Source organism: Rutidosis leptorrhynchoides, chromosome 11 (assembly GCF_046630445.1).
Source record: "Rutidosis leptorrhynchoides isolate AG116_Rl617_1_P2 chromosome 11, CSIRO_AGI_Rlap_v1, whole genome shotgun sequence".
Taxonomy (NCBI): domain Eukaryota; kingdom Viridiplantae; phylum Streptophyta; class Magnoliopsida; order Asterales; family Asteraceae; genus Rutidosis; species Rutidosis leptorrhynchoides.
The window spans coordinates 86,285,586-86,297,669 of NC_092343.1; the positions used below are offsets into that span (position 1 = coordinate 86,285,586).

General features: G+C 35.3%; 1 protein-coding gene across 1 annotated transcript; it reads left to right on the forward strand.

Annotated features, from left to right (window-relative positions):
• The first annotated feature begins 5,322 nt into the window (after nucleotides 1-5,322).
• LOC139877668 (benzyl alcohol O-benzoyltransferase-like) lies at nucleotides 5,323-7,243 on the forward strand. The gene is made up of 2 exons (XM_071865101.1): nucleotides 5,323-5,745; nucleotides 6,152-7,243. The coding sequence occupies exons 1-2, from the start codon at nucleotides 5,323-5,325 to the stop codon at nucleotides 7,031-7,033; spliced, it is 1,305 nt and encodes a 434-aa protein (XP_071721202.1). The 3' UTR covers nucleotides 7,034-7,243.
• The last annotated feature ends 4,841 nt before the right edge of the window (nucleotides 7,244-12,084 follow it).

Below are 12,084 nucleotides of genomic sequence, written 5' to 3' on the forward strand. Positions count from 1 at the left end.
AAGCCTCGACTTCAGGGGCTCATAAGTTTGATGATGATTTGAGTGATACTGATGCTGTTGATGAAAATGATAATAGTTTTGATGAGGTTATTATTGAGGATGAGCCGACAGATCCTTATCCTCGTTATGAAGGTTTTGCTGATGATTATCTTCCAACTTTTGCTGATTATTTTCAAATGAATGATGAACTTTTGAATAGAAAGTGCAAGGAGAAAGAATAGAAAGAACAAGAGAATGTGTTTCCGGAAGGGTTTTTGCCGGTGAAAATTAATAAAGAAAAGGTAGAAGTATTGGAAGAGGAATGGAAGATCTCAATGCGAATTCGAAAGTATGTGATGAAACCTAAGGTGGAGCCTCAATTTTTGAAGTTTATTGAGCACTGTGAGAGTTTGCGCGCTAAAGGAAAGATCATAGCCTAGGTGCCGGTATGCGTCTTTTCAAAGTATGCAATAAATTTGAGATAAACAATGCTATCTGAAACGAAAAGTGTAAGTTTAAGGTAGAAGCTCATGGCTGACAGGGTTGCTAGAAACATCGTGAGATGGTTCTGTTCAATTAAATCGAAAGTACATTGATGTGATAAGAGGACAGCGTCTATAGATTTGTGCTCAATTGTTCTACCTGATACATCGTGCGATCTTAGATGAGGACTGACTTCGTGATCAAAATCTAACATTGAAAAATGTTAAAGTAATTAACTCAACGTGATCATCGAAGTCTAGGGTGAAAGTTGGTAAATGTCTAGTGATATATTTGAAAGTTGTTCTGTATATGCTTCATTAAACATGAAAATGTATGAATTGTGAAATAACATGTCAAAATAAGTTCAGTTCTGATCTCTGAATCAAAAGATTGAATCAATATGGTATGTCAACTCACAAAAACATGTGTTATGTTCTTCTTAGTGTTGCTCTTGATAAACTGTATTATCTGCTTATGATAGTAACATCTAATTCCTGATTATGCTTTGAATTAATTAAACATATGTTAGAAGTTGAATGTGAATAATTGCAGACATGAAATGTTAAAGATTTACTGAATACACATGTTATAGTATTGTTTATCATGACACACTGGATCTTGTACATTATCTTGCTTTGTAGTTTTGCATGTGCTTATAAAAGAGTTTGATATCTACGCGATCAAGAAAGAATACGGAGTGGATTACATCAGATATGCACACGAGTTCACTTCGTTACCATATTTTGAATTTTTGCAGGTTGCTAGGCTTAAGATGTTATATCAGGATTATGTTGGTATTCCTGATGTTTTGGTTCGTATGATAAGAAGATCATTTCGGTCACCTAACTTCATAAAATTTCGACCACAATTTCCAAAGATCTCTTACAGGACGAACAAGAAAACGGGCTTAAGGAGAAAGATAGTTAAATATCAACCTGTGAAGTATATGCGAAAGGTTCCTTTGAGGAAAATGCAATAGCACTTCAGCCTTCGTTTTCGTTGGTGGTGTTACGATGAAAGCTCGGAGGAAGCGGTTATCGTGTTAGATAAGGATGGAGGAGATGAAAATGATAGTATCAGGGTTCTAGATCTAGTTTGGTTGTGAAACTGCTGTGAAGAAGATATGTTTACCCTATACTACAACAGGATGCTCTATCGCCCAGAAAATCGTGTGCAGGCTGAACAGTATTGCAGGGTTGTGAAACTCTGTTATTTGAAGAACTGGGTGACAGATCCTTTTACTGATTGATGGCTGAATTTTTCTATTTTACAGCTAGGTCTTAGCGGGAGTTTGTTGGTTCATGAATCCCCAGCCGTAGTTTACTTATCGTTTTAATATATTCAGTCGTGTAATAATGTTTTCGTATGACTATTGATTATATTCGTGATTGTGTGTGCTTAATTATTTAAACAATCAATATGTTAAACTGCATACACAGTCGACCGAGTGTGTCAACACACTCGACCGACTGTGTGACTCACCGACTATGTCTGGGTTGCAGTATATATACTGGCTGAAACCTACATTGCTAGGTTACATTCCCTATCAAACCTTATCGACTGGTTACGGTTTCTCTCGATCCCTAACACCTTTACCACCGAAATAATACGTTAAGGAGTCGTTCTAATCTAGTTTTCTCTCTAGGTTTGACTAAAACGAATCCAATACGACCCATATCTCGGTTTTAGTTGTGTCTAGTGATTTCCTCCTCTAGATACGATCTCAAGCGACCTAAGATCAGTCAAACAACGTCTACAAAAACAATACACGCATCTCCATATGGTATTACACGAACATTTAAAAGAAAGCTTAAACCGGAGTTTTGACCCCGTCGGAGAACAGGAGTGAACGAGAAAGGAACCCTTAGGCCATCGAGTGGGCCATCCCACGAAAATAGGACGACTGAATATATTCGAACCATTCAATTGACAAATAACTGCATAAGTATAGGCATAATCGGAGAATAAATCGAAAGCATACCGTTGTCCATTCCAAAACTTGATTTTGGAGAGAGTACCTAGCTTGCTGAAAATTCTCTCCATCATGTTACGCGTGCAGCTCTTTTCAAGTCTTTCAATGAATACCGTTGAGCCATTGTTAACGAAATAAGAGGTGGTACCAAGCACCAGTGAAGAAACACCATGAACCACCAATTGATCGAGGAGCAATTGGAGCAGAGACACCAGGGGGTTCTGTAAACAATCTAAGCAGATTATAGTAGTTGAGTAAATTTTGTGGATTGGAAGGAGCAGAAAAAGGTGTTTGGCCGGAGTGGAGGATGTCACTAGTGGTGTTTTCAGTGGAAAGGGGGAAAAACTTTCATAATTTGGATAATGGGTTTGAAAATTAATCATTAGGAAAGTCTTCTCACACGGAATGGAATGTAGCATGAGGATTATATCCTAAGTAAATAGGAATTCAAACTTACGGGCATAGCTCAACGGTTTCCCCCATGTACTTTGTGTTATGAGATAGGGAGATGTCATGGGTTCGATCCTTAGGGATGACATGATTTTCTTTAAACCAATTGAACACCAATAATGGTGGTATATATTGACCCTATAGGGAGGTTTTACCTGATTCATTCATGGACCTCTACCCGGACCACTGCCCGAATGGATGTGTTCCCCGGGAACCATCGATCGGGTTCTGGTTTCCGCCCGAACGTTTGTGTTACGTGCAAATAATGAAGGTCGTTGAAATAAATAATCTACTGATGCCAAAAAATCGCCGTTTAAAAAAAAAAAGTAAATAGGACTTCAATAAACACTTCTTATCTAGTGCCCTTAAGACTCAAGATAACAAAACCTTTCTTAAAATAGCTCAATAACAACAAGTGCTTACTAAGCCCATTTTTAACCCTGATTACTTTTTGGGTAAAAAGTGATGTATTGATTGTGACGTGACAGTGTCAGAGAATGACCTTGTTTAATGGGTACGTGTTAAATTTGAGTGTAAAGGTACTAGGTGATGTTTTAAAATTTGATTAGATGTTTAGTGTTTGAATAATAAATTAAATAATATAAAGATACATGTCAAAATTATATTGGATGTCATTTTTTCAGTTTTGGCGTTAGGAATATAACTGACACGCGCTTGTCATTAAAAGTAACGCCCCTTCAAAGGGCTTTAGAAGTCTGCCACATCCCAGCAGATTTTAGAGATGACGTTGCGGTAGGGAGGGCTTAAAGAGTTGGATATTGGACGTTGGGCGTCAATTACCAATAGGCAACGGAGCATAAATTAAAAATAGTTAAAGTAGTATTCAGAAAACATTGACCACTATTAATATATACTAGTGTAAATGTTCGATAATGTTTGATTTTATTGGTGATGCACATAAAGAAATCAACTCATATAGTAAAGGATGAGTATCTTAGATATGAGATCAAATATATAACCCAAATGTGTAACATATGAACATCAAAAAGAAACTGATTGATGAGCATGACAAATCAAACTGTTATACATAAATAAACAGTAAGGTGTTGTTGCATTGGTCGTCACTTTTCATAAGGGAGGTCAGGGGTTATATCTTGACGTGTTGCATAAATATTTTCCTTGTGGCTACCCGCCCGTTTCATGGGTCTCGGAGGTTTCGTACGTCTATGCGTTGAGCCTTACTCGAGGGGTTTCATCTCACACGATGTCCGTTATAGATTCGTCGTGGAGGTTCCCTCCTAAGGGGCAGTATGACTATACTGATTCGTCCAAGAAATGACCGGGTAGGTGGGTTCCTATATCGCGTTTGGACCCCATAAGTGACTCTAACCGTAGTTAAAAAAAAAAAATAATAATACTATACGTCTATACATGAAGACTAAGAAAAAAAAAAGAATATAAACACTAACACAAAGAATTATATGCTCGAATAGTCAGTAAATTAATATGATAAAAAAACACATAAAAATAGAGTTATTATTTCATATAATAGAAAGATCACGGAAAAGTATCAAAGAAATTTTTAATTATAGAATTATTTGTTCTTAGTGTTTAATTTTAGATTAAACTCGTTGGCTAAAATTCTTAGACGTTGTTTTCAACATGTCTTAAAACAACTTTTTAGATGAAATGTATTGATTGACAGATTTTGTTTATAAATTTGTTAACTTTTTGTACAAATATTTGAATCTTCATAAACCCGCCTATTTACCTTATAAACTAAACCCGTTAATAAACATCCTCAACTTCGCGGGTCGATAAAAACTCTCCATGGTTCGTAAAGTTGCCAGATCCAGACCCATTACTCACACGTGTAATCCCATTTTTTAAAGATTTTTTATACTTAGTACAATTTCAACGATCCCATGTCGTCTATAAATTAACAGATCCTTAAGATGCCATGAGAATAACAACAAATCTATTAAAGTATTATAAATATGGAAGGTCGAAATTGTCAAGGTTTGTTAATTACAATTAAAGTATTGTACATTCAGTAAGATTCACATTTTAAGGAATGTTAATTGCAACTAAAATTAAATTAAAATACAATTTTTTTTTTTTTTTTTTTTGAACGGCACGTTAGCTTCGCAGGTTAGTAGTTAGCACACACGCAGTCAGAGGAGGAAACCGGACCGTAACCAGAGGGCAGAGAGACCGAGGTCTCACAGGTTAAGGCGGGGAAAACCCCCTTGGCGCAAGCGAGACTCGAACCCGGGTCTCTACTCACCTAACACCCCCAGGCGTTAGACCACTGAGGCAAAGCCCCAATGGCTAAATTAAAATACATTGGATAGTGGATGTATATATATATATTAAAGGTTGACAATTTAGAGTCTCATAATTTAGTACTATATATATATAAGCAACCTTAACATAGACAAACACAAACATACACAACACAGATCAATACTCCCATAATGTTTACCGTTCAAAGACATGAACCAGAACTCATCATTCCAGATAAACCTACGCCTCGAGAAGTGAAGACTCTCTCAGACATTGACTCCCAAAAATCCCTTCGGATGCATGTCTCGGGGATTTTCTTTTATCATACTGATCCAAAAATGGGAAATCAGAATCCGGCGATTGTGATCAAGGAGGCACTGGCAAAGGTGCTTGTATTCTATTATCCATTTGCTGGTCGCCTAAAGGAAGATGAGATGGGGAAGCTGATGGTTGATTGCACTAGCGAAGGAGTGTTGTTTATAGAGGCTGAAGCAGATGTTACTCTGAAACAATTAGGAGACGTAATTCACCCGCCGTTTACTTATACTGAAAAATTTCTTTATGACGTTCCTGGATCTTCTGGCGTCTTTGATTCACCATTGTTATTGATTCAGGTGATATAACTTTTTATATGTGACATATATTTAGAGAGAAATTGCATAAAATGTTAAACGATCAATATCAATGAAGGTAATTGCCCTATTTTAAAATTTAAAGTATTTTATCAATTTTAGCTTTAAATATTTTTTATTGTATTATGTAATACATGATGAAACTTATACTAATTAAAACAGGTTTGAAACTCAGTCCATTCACATAAATCTCATCAATTTTTTATGATACACACAAAAATATATAGAGTCGGAGTTGAAAAATATGACTTTTAAAAGTCAAAATGAGACATTTATTTTGAGACGAAAATAATATATTAGCAATGAACAGTCTTTAATTACACCATGTTGTATCAATATTTATCATTAAACCAAATAAATCATTTAAATTGGTAATTTTTCTTACTAGGTGACGCGACTTTTATGTGGAGGTTTTATTGTCGTTGTACGTCACAACCACACTATGAGCGACGCAGTAGGTCTTATACAATTCATGATAGCGTTAGGTGAAATGATAAAAGGAGCATCAAAACCAACTATGTTGCCTGTGTGGCAAAGGGGCGTGCTTTCTGCCCGAGACCCACCACGTGTGACATGTACTCACCATGAGTATGATGATCAACCAGCTACCGTTGATGAGATCATGGGTAAAATCTTGTTATCGAGCGACATGATCCAACAATCGTTTTTCTTTGGTCCTCAAGAGATATCAGCAATTCGTAGGTTTGTTCCAACACACTTTCAAAATCGTTCCACCTTTGAGGTGTTGACTGCATGTCTCTGGCGTTGTCGTACAATAGCTCTTCAACCAAATCCCGAACAAGAGATGCGTATGACATGCCCAGTTAATGCACGCAAGTTCAAATCTTTCATCCCTCCAGGATATTATGGAAATGCCATTGCTAGTCTAGTTGCTATCTCCTCGGCTAGAGACCTATGCAATAAACCATTAGGCTACGCGCTGGAGCTTATTATAAATGCAAAATCTAATGTCACGGAAGAGTACATAAGGTCTAGCGCAGACCTAATAGTAATCAAAGGACGACCATCTTTCTCATTCTTTGAAGGAAGCTATTTCATCTCAGACGTAACTCGGCTCGGATTTGATGAACTCGACTTAGGTTGGGGAAAGCCGGTGTATGGGGGTCCTATAAATGTGTGCACACAATTTTCTAGTGTCTACACACGATCTAATAATCAGAAGGGTGAGTCGGGCATCGCGGTAACCTTATCTTTCAGAAGCGTCGAGATGGATAGATTTGTCAAAGAATTAAATAGCATGTTAGTGTAACACAACTAGTGCTTCAAGAGCACAAGTTACTCGCTCCTTGAAAAATATATTTTCCGCATTTTATTATAACCAACGACACCACACTCTGTTCGGTACTGGAACCAGCCCTAACTAGGCGGTTGTACACATAGATCGTGTGGTTTTATTTCGACTTTTATCAAAATGGTATCTTAAATAATTTTAAAAGTTTATATATGAACCGAACAAGCCGATCCATAATTTCTGGTATTGACTTTCACATACGTGATTTGTAATCTTCATGGTCTTGTGATATATATGATAATTATAATTTATCCTTCTCATTAAATTTTTTGTTTCACGTCACTATTAATAATTAGTATATGGTTACTTCAAATTGTTTAGAAAGTTGACTCAACAATTTTAATATGTCATCCTAATTTCCCTATATAGATGCAGATCCCAATTATGAAAAAAAAAATGATTGCGTTGAATTCGTTTATCGACAAAATAAAAGAAATAATCAAACTAAACGTAATTATACAAAGAAGATTTAAATAAGTGATATCCATTAACATTCACAAAGTACAACATATATATGTGAGTAGATAATTATGAGATCGAGCCATCGAGGCTTAATGTAAGATAAACACACTTAATATCTTCTAACGACTTTTTATTATAGAATCTTAAAATATTATATTAACACACTTGAAGCTGAGTATCCGTTTCTCATTTTTCTCCTAGGATTTGAAACCTTCTTTTACATATCCATACGATTGGGTCCTTCAAAACTGTAGTTTCGTCTTTTGTTTTGTCTTTTTTAACAAATGGTTCTTGTAACGTAGTACACGTCGCACATATATCGTGTGGGTTGTTTTCATTTCTTATAAACCATTTAAGGTTTAACCTTAGTATCAACTAGTCCGGATCCGGCCCGCGCGATGCGGCGGGGGCTTTCTACTTGTGCATTCATATTTTAACGTAGCGTTGTGTATTTACAGAGGGGAACACGACCCATGTCTTAAGCGCCGTTTTAGATGTCGTTGTCTTAAGCGTTTTTTAAAAAGTATCCGTTTCGAACGTAATTAGTTTCGTTTTGTTCATAAAAAATTTTCGAGTGTAACGGTGCTGTCGGAAAAATTTAACTCCCAGCGAACAGAAAGATACGGGCTGTCGTTGTGTTAAGAGATTTTTTTTAAATTTGTCCATTTCGCGTATAGTTAGTCCCGTTGGATTCGTGAGACTTTTTCGAGTTGAATGGTGGTCTCGAAAAAATTTAACTCGCACCTAGCGAGAAGATAGAGCCCGTTATGAATTTGGGGGGAATTAGTTTATTTTATTTTAACAAAATTATATGTTTATACACTTTCAACCCCTGAAAAAGTGTAAACTTGAGGGGCTGTTGTGTAAATTGAGCCGAATTTGAGGGATCGATTGTAGTGTGAGCGTAAACACGAAACTACAATCCAAATGAATTGAAACTACACATTTGCCCATGAGTTTTAGTATATAAAATAAAAAAATAAAATAATAATAATAATAAAATAAAATAATAATAATAATAAAATAGAAATAGATAATAATAATAATAATAATAATAATAATAATAATAATATAATAATAATAATAATAATAATAATAATAATATATAAAGGGTTAATATAGGTTGACATAATGATCAGATTCCTGGTCTATTTACATGTTTATTGTTTTCATTTTTGATTAGACAAAATAGCGCCGTTGGTCCTTAAACTTTGTATCAAATCACGTAGGTGACCTTTTTCTTTCTTTTTAACTTAGGTGACCTTGAACTATCTGATTGTTACATGGATGACCTTGACGCTAACGATAGTAAGTATTTCTCTGTTAAGTAGCATCATGTGCAAAGCACTTAAGGATATTTTCGTCAATTCATTTCCCCTTTATAAGTTAAGTCTTCATCTTCTTCATTTTTTTTACTTCTCTAAAATTTTAATCTTCTTAATTTTTTTCAATTTCTTCCCCAAAATTACAAAGACGCTAAAAACGAATCTAAATATATCAGCTTTTCTTCGCCTCACGAATCATATTAGCTTCGACATGTTGAATGATGAAAGCCTAGGCCAGTTAACTCTATAAAAGGAATAATTAAATAATATCAACTACGGAGTATTATGAATATGAATAAGTAAATCCTAATTCTCACTTCAATCTAACAAATGCAGATTTCAATTATACTCCTCAAAATTCTCAACAACCTATGAAATCTCATTTATACACACATATACATATGCTAAATTAGATAAACAAAAACAATATTCAGAGTTTAGAACCTACTGAAAAAAAGATTAACCTCCAACTAATAATTAACATCACCACCACTTAATTATCGTAATTAATTACTTACAATAAATTTAATCAATTGTAACATAATAAAAATCAAACGGCGACTTGTCTAATAAGTTCAGATCTACCCCATATTAAAGCTTTAATTTCAGATCTGCCCGACGACGATTCAACGGTCGGCGATGGCAATGACGTATGGTGTGAATCCGGCGATGGTCGACAATACATCTGGCTTTCCGTTTTTACAACGTCGTATGGTGTAAATTCGGGTTTAAGGTTCTCGCACCATGAACCGTAACCTCGATCAACCTCCGGTGATACATCCATACAATAGCACCTCTGTCGACCATTCAAAAGCAACATGTTGCTGTGGAGAATGACAATATTTTCGATAATTTCTTTTCACTAGTTTGTGTATGAAGATGACTTATGTGTAGATACTGAAGGGGCAAGAGGACTTTGCGCTAATTCAGGCTGGAAGCAAGATTTAGATGTAAAGTTACCTCCGTTCTCCGTTTGGTTTAAGAAGTCCAACAATGCTAGGAATAAAGTTATTAATGATGTTCATAAGCAGAAATGGGTTTCTACATTTATTTAATTTTGAAGTTTTTGAATTTGGATGTGAAATTAGAATTAGAATAAGGAGAATTTATTTAACATGTGAGTCACGTATGTTCTTATCTAGTCTTTGTAATTTTGGAGGAGAAATTAAAAAAATTTAAGAGTGAAATTTTGAGGAAGAAGTAAAAAAAATTGAAGAAGATGAAATAGGGATGGAGATGTGGACGGAACTTATAGAGGGGGAAAATGAATTGACGAAAATACCCTTAATTACTTTGCACATGATGCTACTTAACGGAGAAATACTTACTATCGTTAGTGTCAAGGTCAACCATGTAACAATCAGATAGTTCAAGGTCACCTAAGTCAAAAAGAAAGAAAAAGGTCACCTACGTGATTTGATACAAAGTTTAAGGACCAACGTCGGTATTTTGTCTATTGATTATTTTTTTAAAATAATCAATAATTATTTGAAATAATTTAAAAAGTCAAACTGCGATCCGGACTAGTGGAATCCATTCAAGGCATTGACTTTTAAAACAGGTGATTTTCATTCTCCTTAATTTTATGGTTTCACACCACCAGTGTTCGTATTTGAAAACAAGGAAGAATTATAGTAAACGGTTTTGATGTTGATCACCACTTCCAAGATGCTACTTGTCATTATATTATATTAGTTGCATGCCAATAGGTATTGTATATTGTAGTAGTGAAACTAGGCCGGTAATTATTATTATTATTATTACTCTCATATACTAAACTCCACGACGAGTTTGTTCGTTTATCCCCCAACCCCCCAAAAAATTGACCAAAACAACAACAGTAGAAAAGGAGGAGAAAAAAATCAAACATCCTCTCAAATTTTGTCCAACTTTCAAATCCAGTCCCCATCTCAGGGGTATAACATGAAACTTATTATTTTAATTAAAAATCTTAACTAAACTTCACCTATATTTTCAACGGCACATATCTTTCCGCCCGCCGCGCGTTAAATTTTTTCGAACACACCGTTCAACTCAAAAAAATCTTATGAACACAACGGGACTAACTATACGCAAAACGGACACTCCTAAAAAAATGCTAAATACCTCGGATATATTTAATACATACACACACCTAGGTACTAACTATTCTGTAAATACATAACGCTCAATTAACCATGAATGCGCAACCCAGAAGCCCCGCAGCATCGCGCGGGCCCATTTTGCTAGTTTTACTTTAATAATAACTAGTCCGGGTCCGGCCCGCGTGATGCGGCGGAGGTTTTCGGCCTGCATATTCATATTTAACGTAGCTTTATGCATTTACAGAAGGAAAAACGGCTCATTTGGTAAGCGTCGTTGTAGGTGTCGTCGTCTTTAGCGTTATTAAAAAAATTTATGGTTCGAACGTAGTTAGTTTCGTTTTGTTGATAAAATTATTTCGAGTTTAACGGTGCTGTCGAAAAATTTTAACTCGCGGCGAGCAGGAAGATATGGGCTGTCGTTGTGTTTAGCGTTTTTTAAAAAGTGTCCGTTTCGAACGTGCTTATTTTCGTTTTGTTCATAAAATTATTTCGAGTCTGGCGCTGTTATCGAAAAAAATTAACTCGCGGCGAGCGGGAAGATACGGCCTCTCGTTGTGTTTAGCTTTTTTTTTAAAAAAGTGTCCGTTTTGAATGTAGTTAGTTTCATTTTTTTTCATAAAAATATTTCGAGTTTAACGGTATAATCGGTGAAATTTAACTCGGGGCGAGGAGGAAGATACGGGCTGTCGAAATGTTTGGGTAAAGTTTTTATTTTAATTTAGAGAATTTATTTATTACCCCCTGGAGATCAGGGTAGTTTTTGTAAACTGATTATAGTGGAGGGAGTTTTGGAGTTTTTGGGTTCAAGTTTGGTTAAATGTCGTTTTGTCCAATTTTTTTGTTTGGGTTGGGGTGAAACTGTTGGAAAACCGTGTCTACTTTTAAATCATATTAACGCAGAGGATAGTTGAAATAATAATCAATTATTATTTTATAAACCATTTACAAAATTAAATATTAATATATTTAAATTTAATAAAACATGCACATGATTAACGATCCCAAAGATCCAGTTACACCATACTAATTGTCATGAATATTAAATCATACGATGAGTTAACAATATACATTTCTTGAAGAAACTGATGAACGGAGAGAAACCTACGATTAAAAGTATGACCGTCTCTTTGGATAGTCC

What these genes read in the sequence shown, in the direction of transcription:
- LOC139877668 (XM_071865101.1), top strand. Translation starts at nt 5,323, where the DNA reads ATGTTTACCGTTCAAAGACATGAACCAGAACTCATCATTCCAGATAAA. An exon ending in CACCATTGTTATTGATTCAG is followed by an intron (nt 5,746 to 6,151) that starts GTGATATAACTT and finishes TTTTCTTACTAG; the next exon opens with GTGACGCGACTTTTATGTGG.